We start from the raw sequence: 15,914 nt of genomic DNA, 5'->3' as shown, positions 1-15,914 counted from the left end.
AACTCACACGAGGCTATAGAAGTTAAAAAGAATACAGATCTATGATATAATAGGGTGACAAAACAATGAAACAAAGTGGATGATCCAGATACAGAACTGTATTATAAAATAAAATATTATGACTACATATCACTTACTAAAATTGATGTTGGGGCAATTAACAATGGGGGATAATTTTTTTCTTCACATAATACATCAAAGTAAATTCAATAATAGTTAAAGTATATTTTACAAATAATAAAAACTGCAGGAAAAAAATACTAATGTTTAGAGAAGGTTAGATTTTTTAGGTTTAAAAAAGATACCAGGGGCTTCCCTGGTGGCGCAGTGGTTGGGAGTCCGCCTGTAGATGCAGGGGACACGGGTTCATACCCCGGTCCGGGAAGATCCCACATGACGCGGAGCGGCTGGGCCCGTGAGCCATGGCCACTGAGCCTGCGCGTCCGGAGCCTGTGCTCTGCAGCGGTAGAGGCCACGGCAGTGAGAGGCCCGCGTACCGCCAAAAAAAAAAAAAAAGCTTTCTGAACCCCTTATACTACAAGTGTCCCCATCTGATTTAATGTGAAATAATGTTGGGATTACTAAAAAGGAAGACGGCTGCAGTCAGTATAGTACTGTACCTATTCTTCAGAGGGGTATGGCAGGAATAAAACAAACCTGGGTTGAGCATCAAGATATAAAATAAATATCTCATGGAATCTCAAAAGCCAAACCTAACCAAACCACACTGGGGTTCAGTTCTTACCCCATCACTTACAACCCAGGTTAAATCAAATGACAACTTGGAGTTTCAAGTTTGCTATACCTGTAAAAATGAAATAAATATCCTCATACTAGGTACAATGCAGCATTCCTTAAAAGATCAAATAATATATTTGGCAATGTTTTGTAAATCAACAAGTACTGTGTAAACATATTACCAATTACTTCAGCTTTGTGGATGAATCAACATGGGCACACCTCAAAAATCTTTTTACCATGCCCTCTGCTGATACATCCCATGTGGTAAAGATACTGTATGTAAACACTTCTGTAGTAACTTAGCCAACAGAATTCCTGTCTGGAGCCCAACTACCAGTTGCAAGTTTTCTGTCAGGATGTCAAAATCAAGGTTCTCCATTCTATGGATAACACCAAAGAAGGGCAAAATCTATTAGCTTCTTTACTATGCAACAAAAATATTCTTTGTAAGGTTTTTTGCCTGGGTGACTGACACATGTGCTGACTCTCCCTTTGCAAAAAGATTGTTTTAACCTCTTGCAACCATTCTCTGTTTTCTGACCACACCACGAAGAATTTTCAAGTTGTTAACAAGGTGTGAGGGCTGGTGGAAGACCTTCTCATATTCAGAGCACTCAAAGGGTCTCTCTCCAGGGGAAGGTCAAAAGTGTTGAGAATGTTCTGAGTCAAGGTTTTTCAACAGTAACTGCGCTCAACTGGTTTCTCTTGAGAATGGAGTTGATAATGTTGAGTGAGGCAGGAGGGTAAGCTGAAACACTTCCCACACAGCTGACACTGGTAAGGCCTCTCTTGAGCATGAATTCTGTAGTGCTGAATGAGATGGGAATTCCAAATGAAGACTCTGCCACAGTCACAACACTGACAGGCTCTCTCTCCGACATGGTTACGTTTCCGCTGATATCGAATTAAATGTGTCTTGTTTCGGGGCAACGTGGGTGGAAGGGCTTTTGCTGCCTCATGGGCTTTGAGATGTTGAAAAAGATGCACATCCTGGATAAAAGCTTTGCCACACTGGAAACATTCATAGTAGTCCTCCTGACTATGAATTCTTATGCAGCCATTGATATTTGCACGCTGAGTGAAAGACTTTCCACCTTCATTGCACCCAGGGGACTTCTCACGTGAATGAGTCTTCTGATGTCTGGTGAGGTGTGCCATGAAGTAGAAGGCTTCTCCACACTGTTTACATTCAAAGGGTTTCTTCCCTGTATGGATCTGCTCGTGTCTCTCACGGGCCAACTGGGTACTAAAGCTTCTTTCACAAAATTCACGTCTGTTATGTTTGTTCTCTTGGACGAAAGGCCTGCTGTCTACCGGCTGGGGACTGGTGCAAATTCCAGGAGGAGTGCATTCCTGGGGATCCTTTCCTAGAAGACCCTCTGACTGTTTAGTAAGATCTAAGCGTCTCTCAAATTGATCACGGTCATGGCTTCTTTCCTGAGGAAGGGTCTTGGGGTCATTCATTTTTACCGGACTCAAAAGTTTCTCCTGTTTGACCTGGTGCAAACCCAATGGATCATCGGGAGAAGACTCTTCTGCACAGACACACCAGAAGTTACCTACGTCCAAATCCTGTCTTCCTGCCCCTGAGGATGATTTTTCTATAGGCAGGCTTTGCTCTGGAGTTAGATCTTTGGTTTCAGGTTTTTTCTCCCAATCTAAAAGCAATGTAAAAGTTCCTCTACTATTTTTACTCAGAGAGACACATCATTGTAGTAGAAACAGAAGAAAGAGACCAAACATAGCAGAACAGTTCTTAAAGAGGTTTGAGAGTTTTCTGGGAACCTAAGGAGAGAATGGGAGGATGGAAAGGACAGTAAGCAAGGAAGGGTGAGGATGAGGCAGAAAAGAGACCATCCAGGAGGACTGAACGTTGACAAAGATGCCAGAGACACAGACAGGAGAACAAGGAGGAAACCAGAGAAAGAGCTGGGATTGGGGTTTGTCTGCATCCAGACCATGCTTGGCAAATTACTACTATTCCAAGCAACTAATAGCTGTGGCAATAAAGGGATTCCACTGTCAAGTCAATGTGGGAGATACCATAGGATCCAAGTCAAGCAGCTTTCAATCCTGTAGGACTCTTCAGAACCTTTAATTGGCATCTCAAATTCCGAAGAGGGGAAATATAGTATGCAGCATTTCTCTAACTGATCTCATCATGGAACACTTTTTTTTTTTTTTAAAGAACGCCTATTACCATAGTTCTACAGGACCATTAGGGAAACACTGGAGTAAACAGGTCAACAACCTGTTGCTCAGAATAAAGCAAAAGGATTCTAACTCTCTTCTTGGCTCCCAATCTCTAATCTTACCCCATTCCCTTCAATTCACCATTTATTAAATGTCTATTTTGAGCAAAGCATTATCCAACCAGATGGTCATAATAAGTCTGTAAAAAGGACCCCAATCAAGCTATAAATGACTACAGGAGAAGAGATGGGGGTGGGGGTTGATTCCATTTAGGAACAGGAAAAACTCAACGGAGGGGATGGCATTAGGGCTCAGTAAGCAGTGAAGGGGGTGGCAAGCTTATAAAACATCCTGAGCAAAGACACTGAACTGTGAAAATACACAGTCCTGGGGAGCCAGCAACACAGGTTTCTACTTGGAATATCTGTGAGAGATGAGGGTGGGATGTGAATTTTAGGCCAGATTGAGATGGATTTAAATGTTTTGCTAAAAGTTTGGATTTTCCTTTGAGGGTGGTAAGAAGCTGGTCAAAAGTTTGTGCTTTATAAAGGCAACCCCCTGAGTGGGGCTGGAAAAAGGAGTGGTATCACGCCAAGGTTTTTTGCTTGTCTCAGTTAAAGAGGAAAGACCTCTGATTTCTAGCTGCCAGAGGAAAGGCATGAATGAATGCATTCATTCATGTTGGAACACTAGAGAAAAGGGAAACTGGCCTCCCTGGAGCTGCGCAGGAGAGGAACTCATGCTGCAGGAAGAGATGAGCTTCAGAGAGGAGATGAAAGAAGTACTGAGTGCATGTGATGTGGGGAAGCGGCATGAACCCCTGAGGTGAGAGCACTTACCAACCTTCGCCCTGAGCTGAGAGGGCTTTGGGGAACAGCTCCCAGGCCCCTCCTGGCTGACCGGGGTTGTCTTCCCACGATTCCTGTCTCACTACTCACCTTGACATATCATTGTACTGCTGTCTTCCTCCACTGTACGTGACTCCTCCGTTTCCAGCCTTGAGATAATGTCAGGTTTAGGGAACTGGTACCCTGTTGAAGAAGGAGACTCATAACTTGGGGGTTCTGTCCTGTATCCACAGGAACTCCCAACCTGGGTTATAAAGACGGTGAGATAATAAGGAAAATGCAAATTTAAACAAAAGAAAAATAAAGCCTATTTCCAATGATTTTGCCACCAGGGACATATGGCAATGTCTGGAGACAATTTTGGTCATCACAGCTTACCTAGGGAGACCAGGTTCCTAAAATTTTCCAGCATCACTTCCCGGTAGAGTTTCCTCTGAGCAGCAGTAAGGTAGGTTAATTCCTCTGGACTGAAGTCCACAGCCACATCCTTGAAAGTCACCAGCCCCTAAAATATCAGACACACTCCTAAATGATTGAAATCTAGGAATTATCCCAAGGAGGGGGAAAGGTGCCTGATGAGAGGGGACTGACCATGAAGCAGATGTTCAGACCAGCAGAAACCTTCTAATCCAAGTGTTCTAATCCACTTAGATTATTTCTAGGGACTTAGAAAGATACCTTTCTTTGTCTTATAGTCTGAGAGAAGTGAGAACATTTCTGAGATAGTTCCTGCTGCTAATTTTGACAGATTTGGGTTGCAGGAGAAAAATACTTTTAAGTCACTTTATAAAGAAAGAAAAAATGCAAATAATTAAAAGCTGCGCAGTATACCTCAACCTCAGGAATCAGAGACAGTTGGGTTTAGATTCTGGGTCTGGTTCTTTCTAACAAGCTTTATGAGAATGGATAGGTTAAGCCTCAGTGACTCATCCATAAAACACAAAAAGCTCATAAATATGAAGAGATATTCGATCTTATTAATAAATAAGAAAATACATTTCAAAATGACAAAGTATTATTTTATACCCATTCAACTGACAAAAATTAAGAAGTCTGACAATACAAAATAGTGTCTTAAATGTGGACCCTTGGGGCCTCTTATAAGATGCTAAGGGAAATGTAAATTAGTAAACCACTTTGGACTCAGAAATTCTGTTCCTAGGTATATTTGCTCATGTGTACTTGGAGATAGATATGTTCATAACATCTGTCTTATAACATCCAAAATATGGAAAAGACCCAAACATTCATTTATAGTAGAAGAAATAAATATATTATGGTATAGTCATACCATGGAATAGTATTCCAGCAATACAAACTAATTAACTACAGTTACATGCAACAATTTTGGTAACCGAAGGGTGAATTTAAAAAGCAGATATTAGAAGCCTACATAAGACTATGATACCCATTTTACTAATATACATCTTTTGTGTTTTTATGGAAACATTATGCAGATCAATGAACATATGACTTAAACTAGAGGGCATGTACTGGCTGCCCAGCTCCTATAGAGGGATTTATTTGGCTCACGTGTGTTTTTTTAAATTCTTTCTTCAAAATTCATATTAGCTGCCAACACCAAAAAAATTGTATATTTCAAATTATTAACTGGATTTTTGGCTTCTCTTTAAGAAAATCAGGAGATCTGGGGATCGGGACCCACATTCTCACACGGTGCCATCAGCTGAAGCCGAGTCATAGCTTCACCTTAGATGGGGCAGGTGCCCCCCCAGTTTGTCATAATCCACCCACTTACATACGGTATTCGTTTATATTACCTCAGTAGTCCCTGTGGGCATCTTCACTTGGGATCCTTGACATGGACACTGTAAGGACAGAGGGCTACTCTCAGGAACAGATGATCTAGGACAGTGTTTCTCAACTTTTTCCCCCCCATCTCTCCCTCAAGCAGCATTTTTAGACAATTTTTTTCCTAATCGTCACCTCCCTCCCATGAATTCTTTTCTGGTTCTAAAGGAAGTGCAGCATATTAATTTCTTCTAGGTTTCAAAATGTGATTTAACAAGAACATTGAGCAAATTAAAAAAAAAAAACACCTCACAACAGTATCATGTCCCTGTAATAGCTGCCATTTATTTCATATATATAAAGGAGCATAATAATAGTACAAACCACATGAGGGTGGTTTTGACTAAGCCAAAAGTGGAGATAAAATGGAATACTAAACAATGAAAAATTAATTCAAAAGATAGGAAAAGAGGAACAACGTTAAAGATATAGTATGTGGGGTGGTCATAAGTGTGACAGAGAAAAATAAAGCAGGGAAGGGGAATACAAAGGGTCAGAAGAACATTTTTTATACAAAAGCCAGGAAGAGGCTCAGTTAGGTAATGTTTATATAAAGACTGAGGAAATGAGGATGTGGTTTAATTAGACGGGGAATGTCTGGAAATCAGGAAGGTGAGGTCCCCATATTGGAGAACTAAATCAGAAGAAAGCCCGACTCACCTGAGATCTAGCAGATGGTATACTGTCAAACATCGTTGTGCCCTTCTTTTGTTGTTCTTCGGTGTTTCTCTTTTCTGCAAGGACAGAGTCCCGAGCAGGGAAACCTAGAAGGGAGCAGAAATGACCATGGAATTGAGTCCAGTCAGGCAGCACCCACAGGCACAGAGAGTAGCCTGCCACCCCCACGCCATCCTGTCCTGCCACGGGACGGAGCAGCAGTCCTGGACTTCCTATGACAAGAGAAAGACCACAGAAATCATTTCTCAGCTCAATATGGCAAGTTCCAGAAAAGAGTTCTGGTTATCTTCCACCTCTAAACTCTTCCATTGCTTCTCAGTACCTTCCAAATAAAGCAGGAGTTCCTCTTTATTTATATCAGTGGTCCTAGCCTCACCGTCCATTCAGTTACCAGAGAACCTCAGTTTCCCAGTTGTAACATGAAAATGATAAGACCTCTACTTCTAAGGGTTCCTGTAAAGATTAAACATTACATATGTAAAGCACACAGCATGCATTTTTTTAAAATGGCAACTCTTACTACTAAGCTTTCCCTACATCTTTTTCACTCACTGATCTAGAATACAACCACCACCTTCCCTACAGAAACTTGAACCTTGAAGGCCCTCCTTGCCTGCAGTCTCTTTCTAAGTGTATCTTTCATTAATCTGTAATTTTTTTCTCATATCCTAGAGAGCTCTTTCCTTTCCCCTGGATTCCAGCTCCATCAAAGGCTGTGCCTTTGGCCAAGTTTAAAACCAATGTGGGACAATATCCCACACGTCCACTGGAGGCAGTGTAACACCGTGATTAAGAGCACAGACGCTGGTGCCAGCCTCCCAGCTGAATCCTGACTGCCAATTACTAACCGTGGGACCAGGGGCCAGTCATTCAACGTTTTTGTGCCTCTGTCTCCTCATTTATGGAAGGAGGGTAATACCTATTTCAAGGGCTATTAAGAGAAGTAAATGAATATTATAAAATACCTAGAATGTAGTACATTTTAAGTGTCCAACATGTTCACTATTAACATCTTCAAAATTCTTTTAAGGAATGCAGGTGCACAGGACTGATCAGAATCCTTAATTCATGATACATCAGTATTCAGCCATGCATGACCCTCATGTTTATTTCAAATTTGTTTATACTTTTAAATGTAATTAACCCATCCCACTGGTCCACACCCAAGTCTTGTTCCCTTGTCTTTCTCTCCTTGTCTCTCTCTCTATATACCCAAACAATACTTTGTTTTTAGTATCAATTTTATTCAAAGGACTATTAGGAGTGAACGGCTTTCTTCTCTCATTATTGAAATGCCCTTAGTTCCAATCTAGTAACTTGAGTTTCTAAGAGACAAGTCAAATTTTAACAGAAGTTAAATTTCCAGGCCTCATATCTCCCACATTTTATGCCCTCTTTTTTTTTTTTGGCTGTGTGGTCTTTTGTGTTGATACTGAAGTTCAGGCTTAATAAGAAATGTGGAGGGGAGGGGGAACAAAGCTGGAGGGAAGGGGTACTCCTAGAGAAATAATAAATAAGCAAAAGCCAAACCCCTAATTTCTTCCATTTCACACAAGATTAGGCAGATTAGACTGGATTATAAAATTCATTTGTTCAGTCATTCAACAAATCTTTATTAAGCTCCCTATTACATGCCAGGTATACAGCAAATGTTCAATAAATGCAAACAGCCAGTTGCTTCTTTCCTCTCTCACCTCTCTCCACACACGCTTGGATCAAGTTTGCCCCCAGGTTTCCTGCTTCCTTGCTGCTCTTGGGCTGTTTTGACCTCACCCATGTCTGAACCTCCTCTGGCAGAGTATTCAGAAACTGCTCCAGCACCAGTTGCTCTATCATCTGCTCCTTGGTGTGGGTCTCTGCAGCCATTGCCAGCTGCAGCCATTGCCAGCAGAGCTCCTGGATTTGGCTCACAGCTTGGTGAGGCCCAGTCACTGACAGGTATTGAAAATGCCTAAACTTTTGGTGAGAAACTTTCAGAGCCCCTAGGTTTCTTATGCAGATAGTTTCTGGATTTTTTTCTTGATCGTGTAGATGAATGAGCTGGGGATTCCTCAAGATATCCAAAAGCTCTGTCATGTGCAGCATCTTTACAGCTTGGCCCTTCAAAGGATGGAAATACTCTAAAAGGCAGGCTGTTTCAGAACACACTGCTGTGGAAGATGGTGTGCGGAGTTGTACCAGATGAAGAAAGGATTCAGAAACCTCAGGACCTCCAGAAATTACACAGAGAGACTCACAAATGGCTTCCACAGTTAGGACTGGACAGCAGAGGTTATTTGAAGCAAAGGAAGTTAGCTCTTTTCACACAAATGTCTAAATGAACATTCACATAGATTTGCACATCTACAGACAGGATGCTGCCTCAGTCACAGTACCAGGTCTAGAAGATCCACAGGCACAGGCTAGAAAAATTTCAGAAACGGCAGTGAAGGGAAAAGAGGCTTGAACCCCAAACCACAATGAACTGAACTAACTGATGAATCACAGAAGAATGTCACTTAAAAAAGTGACTTTGGGGGCTTCCCCGGTGGCGTAGTGGTTGAGAGTCCGCCTGCCGATGCGGGGGACGCGGGTTCGTGCCCGGTCCGGGAGGATCCCACATGCCGCGGAGTGGCTGGGCTGGTGAGCCATGGCTGCTGAGCCTGCGCGTCTGGAGCCTGTGCTCCACAGTGAGAGAGGCCACAGCAGTGAGAGGCCTAGCGTACTGCAAAAAAAAAAAAAAAAAAAAAAAAACAAGTGATTTTGGGGCTTCCCTGGTGGCGCAGTGGTTGAGAGTCCGCCTGCTGATGCAGGGGACACGGGTTTGTGCCCCGGTCTGGGAAGATCCCACATGCTGCGGAGCGGCTAGGCCCGTGAGCCATGGCCGCTGAGCCTGCGCGTCCGGAGCCTGTGCTCCGCAATGGGAGAGGCCACAACAGTGAGAGGCCCGCATACCGCAAAAAAAAAAAAAAAAAAAAAGTGAATTTAAATGAGTTAATACAGAATGAGGAAAGATCCTTACAAAACATACATCCTACAAAGAACTGGACTCATATGCAAAATATATAAAGAAATCATACAAATCAGTAAGAAAAAGGCAAACAAAACAAGAGCAAAAAGGTTAAAAGATCTGAGCAGGTACTGCACAAAAGAAGACAGCTAAATGGCTGTAAATATATGAAACAGGGCTCAACTTCATTAGTTATCAGAGAAATCTGAATTAAAACCACAATGAGATATCACTACACACCCTCCAGAATATTCAAAATGAAAAACTCAGATGATAGTTAAGCGTTTGAGAGGAGACAGAACCACAGAATGGTATATTCATAACAGTGGAATTCTAAACAGAATTGAGAATATGGATGCATCTTGCTGTTGAGTAAAAGAAACCAGGCTCAAAAAAAGGTCCACATTACATGAGTCCATTTGTACACAGGTCAAGAACAAGCAAAACAAGTCTAAGGTGTTAGAAGTCAGAATGGTGGTAATAGTTGGGACTGAGATTCGGGGGGCAGTGGTAATGACTGGGAGGGGACAACATAAGACGTTTCTGGAAAGCTGGTAATGGTCTATTTTCTTAATCCAGGAGCTCATGACATGGACACAGTGTGTTCGTTTTGTGAAAACTGAGCTATATACTAATGGTTTGTGCCTTTTTCTGTATTATATTTGACTAAAAATTTTTTAGCTGTGTTATAGTCGTGGGGAAATATCTAGGTTGTAATATTAAGTGAAAAAGCAGGAAACAAACTTGAATATAGAATGTATACTCAACCATATAAAGCACAGGAAAAAAACTGGAAAGTAAACCAAAATACCACACCAAAGGGGTTATCTATGAGCAGTGAGACTACAAATTATTTTTACTGGTGATTTTATACTTTCTCCCTCAAAACTACTTCCTAATTTCAAATGTCCTACAATGAACCTTCTATCTTCTATGATCAGGAAAATAAAAAATACTTTTCTTCTATAAAATTTGCACTCTATGAAATCACGAACAAAATTGCCACTTGGGGGAAACATTTCCTTTTTTCTTTTCTCCTCTCCACTAAAAAACATGCACCTGTGATTTATATGACAAGCAGTTTTTCTGTTTGAAGGCATTTTTGTTTTTCATTATTATAAATCATAATGAGTGAACACCACTGAAACTAAGTATTTGTCCACATCTCTGATATTTCCCTTGTAGGACAGATTCCTAAAAGCGAAATTACCTGGACAAAGGGTATGAACTTTTTTAAAAGTTCTTAACACAATCTGCCAAATTTTCCTCCCAAAGGCTTCCACCAATTTCTTCTTCCAATCTCAATATATAAGATTACATACCCACCCTGCACGTCAATAGGCCAGCTTCATGGTCATGTAACCAGTGCAGTCACACAGAGCCTCACAAGGGCTCAAGCTTAATTTAATGCTCTCTTGTTGCTGTCTTGAGACTTTCCATATTTTAAACAAGGGGCCCCACTTTTTCATTTTGCACTCCACCCTACAAATTATGTAACTAGTTCTGCCAGCCAAGAACATTATCATTTCTCAAAATCTGTTGCCAATAAGACAAATTAAAGATATATTTTATTTTTTAATTTTGCATTTCCTTTGATTAATAATAGAGCTTACTACTTTTTTCAGATATATTGGCCAATTATACATTGCTCCTATCCTTTGCCCTTTTTCCACCAGGATGTTCCTATTGCTGATTGGTAAAGGCTCCATATAAATAAAGGATATTCACTCTTTGACCTATTTGCTTAAAAAAAAAATTCCAACCATGCCACACTTTCTCTTTAGTCTTCATAGAATTTTAATATTTCAAAGTCCAATTTATCACTACCCATTCAGAGATCAGTTAAATATTTAAATATATTTTCTTATTTCTTTATTTAAACATTTCATTTTAATTCTTTAGCTGGAATTTAGCCTGGGATAAGGTATGAGAAGAGTATAATTTTTTCTAAAACCTTTCCCACCTACCACCAATTATTAAATTTGCTATCACTTCCTTCTTGGGATGTATGAGGCCCCCCTGAATTGAATTTCTAGGTCTGCAGCCTCCAGGGAAGGATCCTGAGAAAGCAGTAGTGGAAATGACTGTGAAATCCTGCCAGCCTGCCTCCCAAGACTAGCCAGGTCCAAAGCTACAGCAGAGAGTCACAATCCTTTCTCCTGGCCCAAAGAGGGAAAGCAAGACCTTGAACAGTCAAGGCCCTCCAGGCCACAGGTACTGAAAAGAAGCTCATGGCTCTGTCTCCTCAGAGGGTACCCTCAGCATCCCTCCTTTTCTCTCTTTTACATAAATTCTTGATTCTGCTTCCCTTAAATATTTATCTTTTGGAGCTCAGTCTTATCCTAATCCTACATCCCTTATCATCCAACTTTTAACCACATACCTCAGTAGTTCTTGGCACATTGTTTTTCTTCCTAACATTTTTTTTACTCAAACTTTATTTTTTTAACTCTTGATACCACTAAAGCCATCTGGGCAAAAGGCTCTCTGATGTCAACCAATTAATGACTTTGTTCGGTGCTTTGTAATGCTCATTGGTCTGCTCAGGTTTTCTACTTCTTGAATCCAATTTTTAAAAAATACTTTTCCAGGAAAATCATCCATTTGCTTGAAGTTGAAATATATTAACACATGATTGAGAATTTGAAATATCCTAAGTACACAACTTTATCCTGTCTATAATCAATGTTGCTTTATTCCTAGTTTGTCTTTTTTGTTAATTACTGCTATTGTTTTCATTATTGCCACTCATCCCAAGTACCAGCTGCTACTTCCAATGCCATTATTTTTGTTTTCTCACATATTAGTTTCACTTATCTTTATTATTTTCTTACTCCTGGTTCCTTTAGAGTTTTATCAGTTTGTTTGTGGAACTTTGGGAATCTCCTGAAACAAATGCCTAATTTATTTCATTCTTTCTTGACTATTGAAAGCTGTTAATTTTGGTTGTATATCAAATTTAGGGGATGTCACCACTCCTGTTTCGATTATTTTTAAAATAATTCATAACTGCACTTCTGATTTCTCCATTCACCAAAAAGTTCCTTAGAAGAATAATTTCATTTCCACTTTAAACATTCATTATTAAATATTTACTTGACATACGGGAAGTAAATGGTTTCTTTATTTTGGAACATTAGCCATCTACACAAAATGATGTGGAAACGTGGGTAATTAGTAGCACCTTTCTAAATTTAGCTTTTCTCGGGACTTCCCTGGTGGTGCAGTGGTTAAGAATCCACCTGACAATGCAAGGGACATGGATTCCAGCCCTGGTCCGGGAAGATCTCACATGCTGCGGAGCAACTAAGCCTGTGCGCCACAACTACTGAGGCTGCGCTCCAGAGCCAACGAGCCACAACTGCTGAGCCTGTGTGCCACAACTACTGAAACCCGCGCACCTAGAGCCCATGCTCCGCAACAAAAGAAGCCACCGCAATGAGAAGCCCGCACACCGCAACCAAGAGTAGCCCCTGCTCGCCACAACTAGAGAAAGCCCACATGCAGTAACTAAGACCCAATGCAGCCAAAAATTAATTTAAAATAAATAAATAAATAAATTTAGCTTCTCTCATCTGTGAAAATAAGGAAAAAGAAGAAAGACCTTTTTTCTCATGTTGCTGTAAGGTTTAAATAAGATGGGAGCTGAAAATCACGAGGCATACCATCCTGAAGAATCAATTTTTAAGTCTACTGTTAAGAAACATGTTTTATAGTAAGACGAAAATAGATGTATTATGTAAGTTAATGCAAAAATATTATGAATTTTGAAACGAAAGAGGGCAGCAAGTAAATTTCCTGAAAGGAGAAAGGTAGTATTTATACTTTCTATCCTTCCTACCCAAATAGCCCCTTCTATCTCACCCCCGTGCCCACGCCCCCGCAACCCGGTTCTCCAGGGAAGCATGTTAGAAGGTAGTGACAAAAGCAGCTAATATGTTAAACACTAAAAAAAAGCTCAAGAGTTCCTAAAAAAAAAATGTATGAGTGATGGTAGGTTGCTTGATTTCTGAGTAGGGAAGAACTTCCAGAGAAATGGGGATGAGAGTGGAGGGAGAAGGGGGCGGAGACCAAGAGATCCCAGGTGGGCAGAGGCTGTGGTGGGAGGAGGAAGCAGGGACTGAAGGGAGCAAACAGAAGAGAGGTGCTGAGGCAAGAGAAAGGGAGCAAAGCAAGGCAAGGCAGAGTGCAGGGGCAGAGCTGAGGAGTGGGGCAAGCTAAAGAGGAAGTGCAGAAAAGAGCTGCCAGTCTGGGAAAGGAGGGGTGTGCCGGGGCACGGGCTAGGCACACAGAAAGAAGGGGCAGGACTCAGGTAAAGGAGCAGCAGAAAAGAGAGGCGGGACTGAGGAGAGAGAGGGGTCCAGAGCCAGGACAGAGGGGAAGGATACGGAGAGGAGGGTTGGGACAGAAGTGGAGGAGAAGGTGGAACAGGGCTGAGGGAGAAGGAGACATGGGGCAAGGGGAAGGAACACAGACAGGAGGGGTGGGACTGAGATGGGGGAGAGGAGCAGCAAGGAGGGGCAGGGGCCAAGGCACAGCGGACAGACGCAGAGTGGGACTGAGGTAGAGCAGCAGAAGTGGGGACAGTGCTGAGGTAGAGGGAAGGTAAGGGACTGGGAGAGGAGAGGTGGAACCAGAGCAAGGGGGAAAAACACAGAGAGGAAGGGTGGGACAGAGGTAGGGGGGAGCAGAGTGAAGGAGTTGAGCTGAGGTAGATAAAGGGGGTGGAGCTGGGAGAGAGTTAGGGCAGAGGGGCGGGACAAAGGCAGGGCCAAGTATGAGAGCTGGGCCTTGAGGGGAGAGGTGGGGGCTTAAGGGGGCGTGGGGTCTGGATGCGGAGTGGAGGGGGCCTACGGGGGGGGAAGTGACTGGGGGGGGTCCTCAAAAGGGAGGGTGGTCCTTGAGGAGGGCAGGGGGGTGGGGCAATCCTTGAGGAGGAGGGGGGATCCTCAAGGGGAGGGAGGGTGCTTCTAGCAAGGGAAGGGCCAGGGTTGGGTCCTTGAGGAGGGCAGGGGTCCTGGAGGGGGAGGGCTGGGGGGTACTCGAAAGGGAGGGTGGGGGTCCTCAAGAGGGAAGGAGAGGTTCTGGGGGGGAGGGCGGGGGGAGGGTCCTCAAGGGGGAAGGAGGATGTTCTGAGGGGAAGGGGGGTCCTCGAAGGGGAGGGGTGGGCGAAGGTCTTCAAGGGGAAAGGAGGGTGTTTGGTGGGGAAGGGCGGGGGCGGGCGGACCGTCCAGGCCTGAAAGCCTTCTGGCCGAGGAGCTCGTTGGCAGGAGGCCGAGGCGTGAGGGGCAGGGAGGCCGCCGCGTCCTCCTCAGAGCCGACCACCGCCCGCGCGGCCTCCCGCCTCTTCCCCTCAGGGCCGCTACTTAGCGCCTTTCCAGTCGACCTCCCAGTGAAGAGTCCCGGCCCCGCCAGCGTCGCCTCAGGTAGGCCCGCGCCTCCACAGCCCGCGAGCCCGCTCCGTGGCCCCACGTGCCTCCCGCAGTGTGCGACCCGGGACAGCGCGCGCTCACCTTGCTAGCCCGACGCCGCCGTCGCCGCCGCCTGACTGAAACGCTCGGCCTCGGACTTGGCGCCCAAACCCGCGGCGCATGCGCTATGTGCGGCCTGCGCGTGCGCCTTGTGGGGCGGCCGGAGGGCTGCGCGGGAAACGCAGGCCGCTTCCGGCCGGCTCCGCTGGGGGCACGCGAGAACTAGGCTGGATTGGAGGGGACGGAAGACCTGCTTCCTGTAAATGCTTTAGTAATTTTTTCAATAGTTAACACATGGTTTAAATTTTTTTTAATTAAATAAGCAGTATGCAGTGGAAAGTCTGCTCACCGTTTGTGTGTGTGTGTGTGTGTGTGTGCCACCCACCAATTTTTTTAACACCTTTATTGGAGTATAATTGCTTTACAATGGTGTGTTAGTTTCTGCTGTATAACATAGTGAATCAGCTATGCATATACATATATCCCCATATCCTCTCCCTCTTGCATCTCACTCCCACACTCCCTATCCCACCCCTCTAGGTGGTCACAAAGCACCGAACTGATCTCCCTGTACTATGTGGCTGCTTCCCACTAGCTATCTCTTTTACATTTGGTAGTGTATATAAGTGGTGTGAGGTGATACCTCATTGTAGTTTTTGATTTGCATTTCTCTAATAATTAGTGATGTTGAGCATGCTTTCATGTGTTTGTTGGCAATCTGTATATCTTTTTTGGAGAAATGTCTGTTTAGGTCTTCTGCCCATTTTTGGATTGAGTTGTTTGTTTTTTTGATATTGAGCTGCATGAGCTGCTTGTAAATTTTGGAGATTAATCCTTTGTCAGTTGCTTCATTTGCAAATATTTTCTCCCATTCTGAGGGTTGTCTTTTGGTCTTGTTTATGGTTTCCTTTGCTGTGCAAAAGCTTTTAAGTTTCATTAGGTCACATTTGTTTATTTTTGTTTTTATTTCCATTTCTCTAGGAGGCGGGTCAAAAAGGATCTTGCTATGATTTATGGCATAGAGCGTTCTGCCTATGTTTTCCTCTAAGAGTTTTATAGTGTCTGGCCTTACATTTAGGTCTTTAATCCATTTTGAGTTTATTTTAGTGTGTGGTGTTCACCCACCAACTTTTTAATATCATAAACCACATACACCCAGGTAACCAGTGCAATTATTTAAAT

General features: G+C 43.1%; 1 protein-coding gene across 1 annotated transcript in view; it reads right to left on the bottom strand.

The window, feature by feature from the left end:
* Positions 1 to 1,416: 1,416 nt before the first annotated feature.
* The window catches only part of ZIM2 (zinc finger imprinted 2), a 120,730-nt gene continuing 106,232 nt past the window's right edge, over positions 1,417 to 15,914 (bottom strand). Inside the window, 4 exon segments of the mRNA XM_060000090.1 lie at positions 1,417 to 2,273; positions 3,873 to 3,965; positions 4,161 to 4,331; positions 6,257 to 6,358. Coding sequence (XP_059856073.1) covers positions 1,417 to 2,273; positions 3,873 to 3,965; positions 4,161 to 4,331; positions 6,257 to 6,358 — 1,223 coding nt within the window.

This window comes from Delphinus delphis, chromosome 20 (assembly GCF_949987515.2).
Source record: "Delphinus delphis chromosome 20, mDelDel1.2, whole genome shotgun sequence".
Taxonomy (NCBI): Eukaryota; Metazoa; Chordata; class Mammalia; order Artiodactyla; family Delphinidae; genus Delphinus; species Delphinus delphis.
Note: the sequence above shows the minus strand (reverse complement) of the source record. Positions and strands in the feature narration are given on the sequence as shown.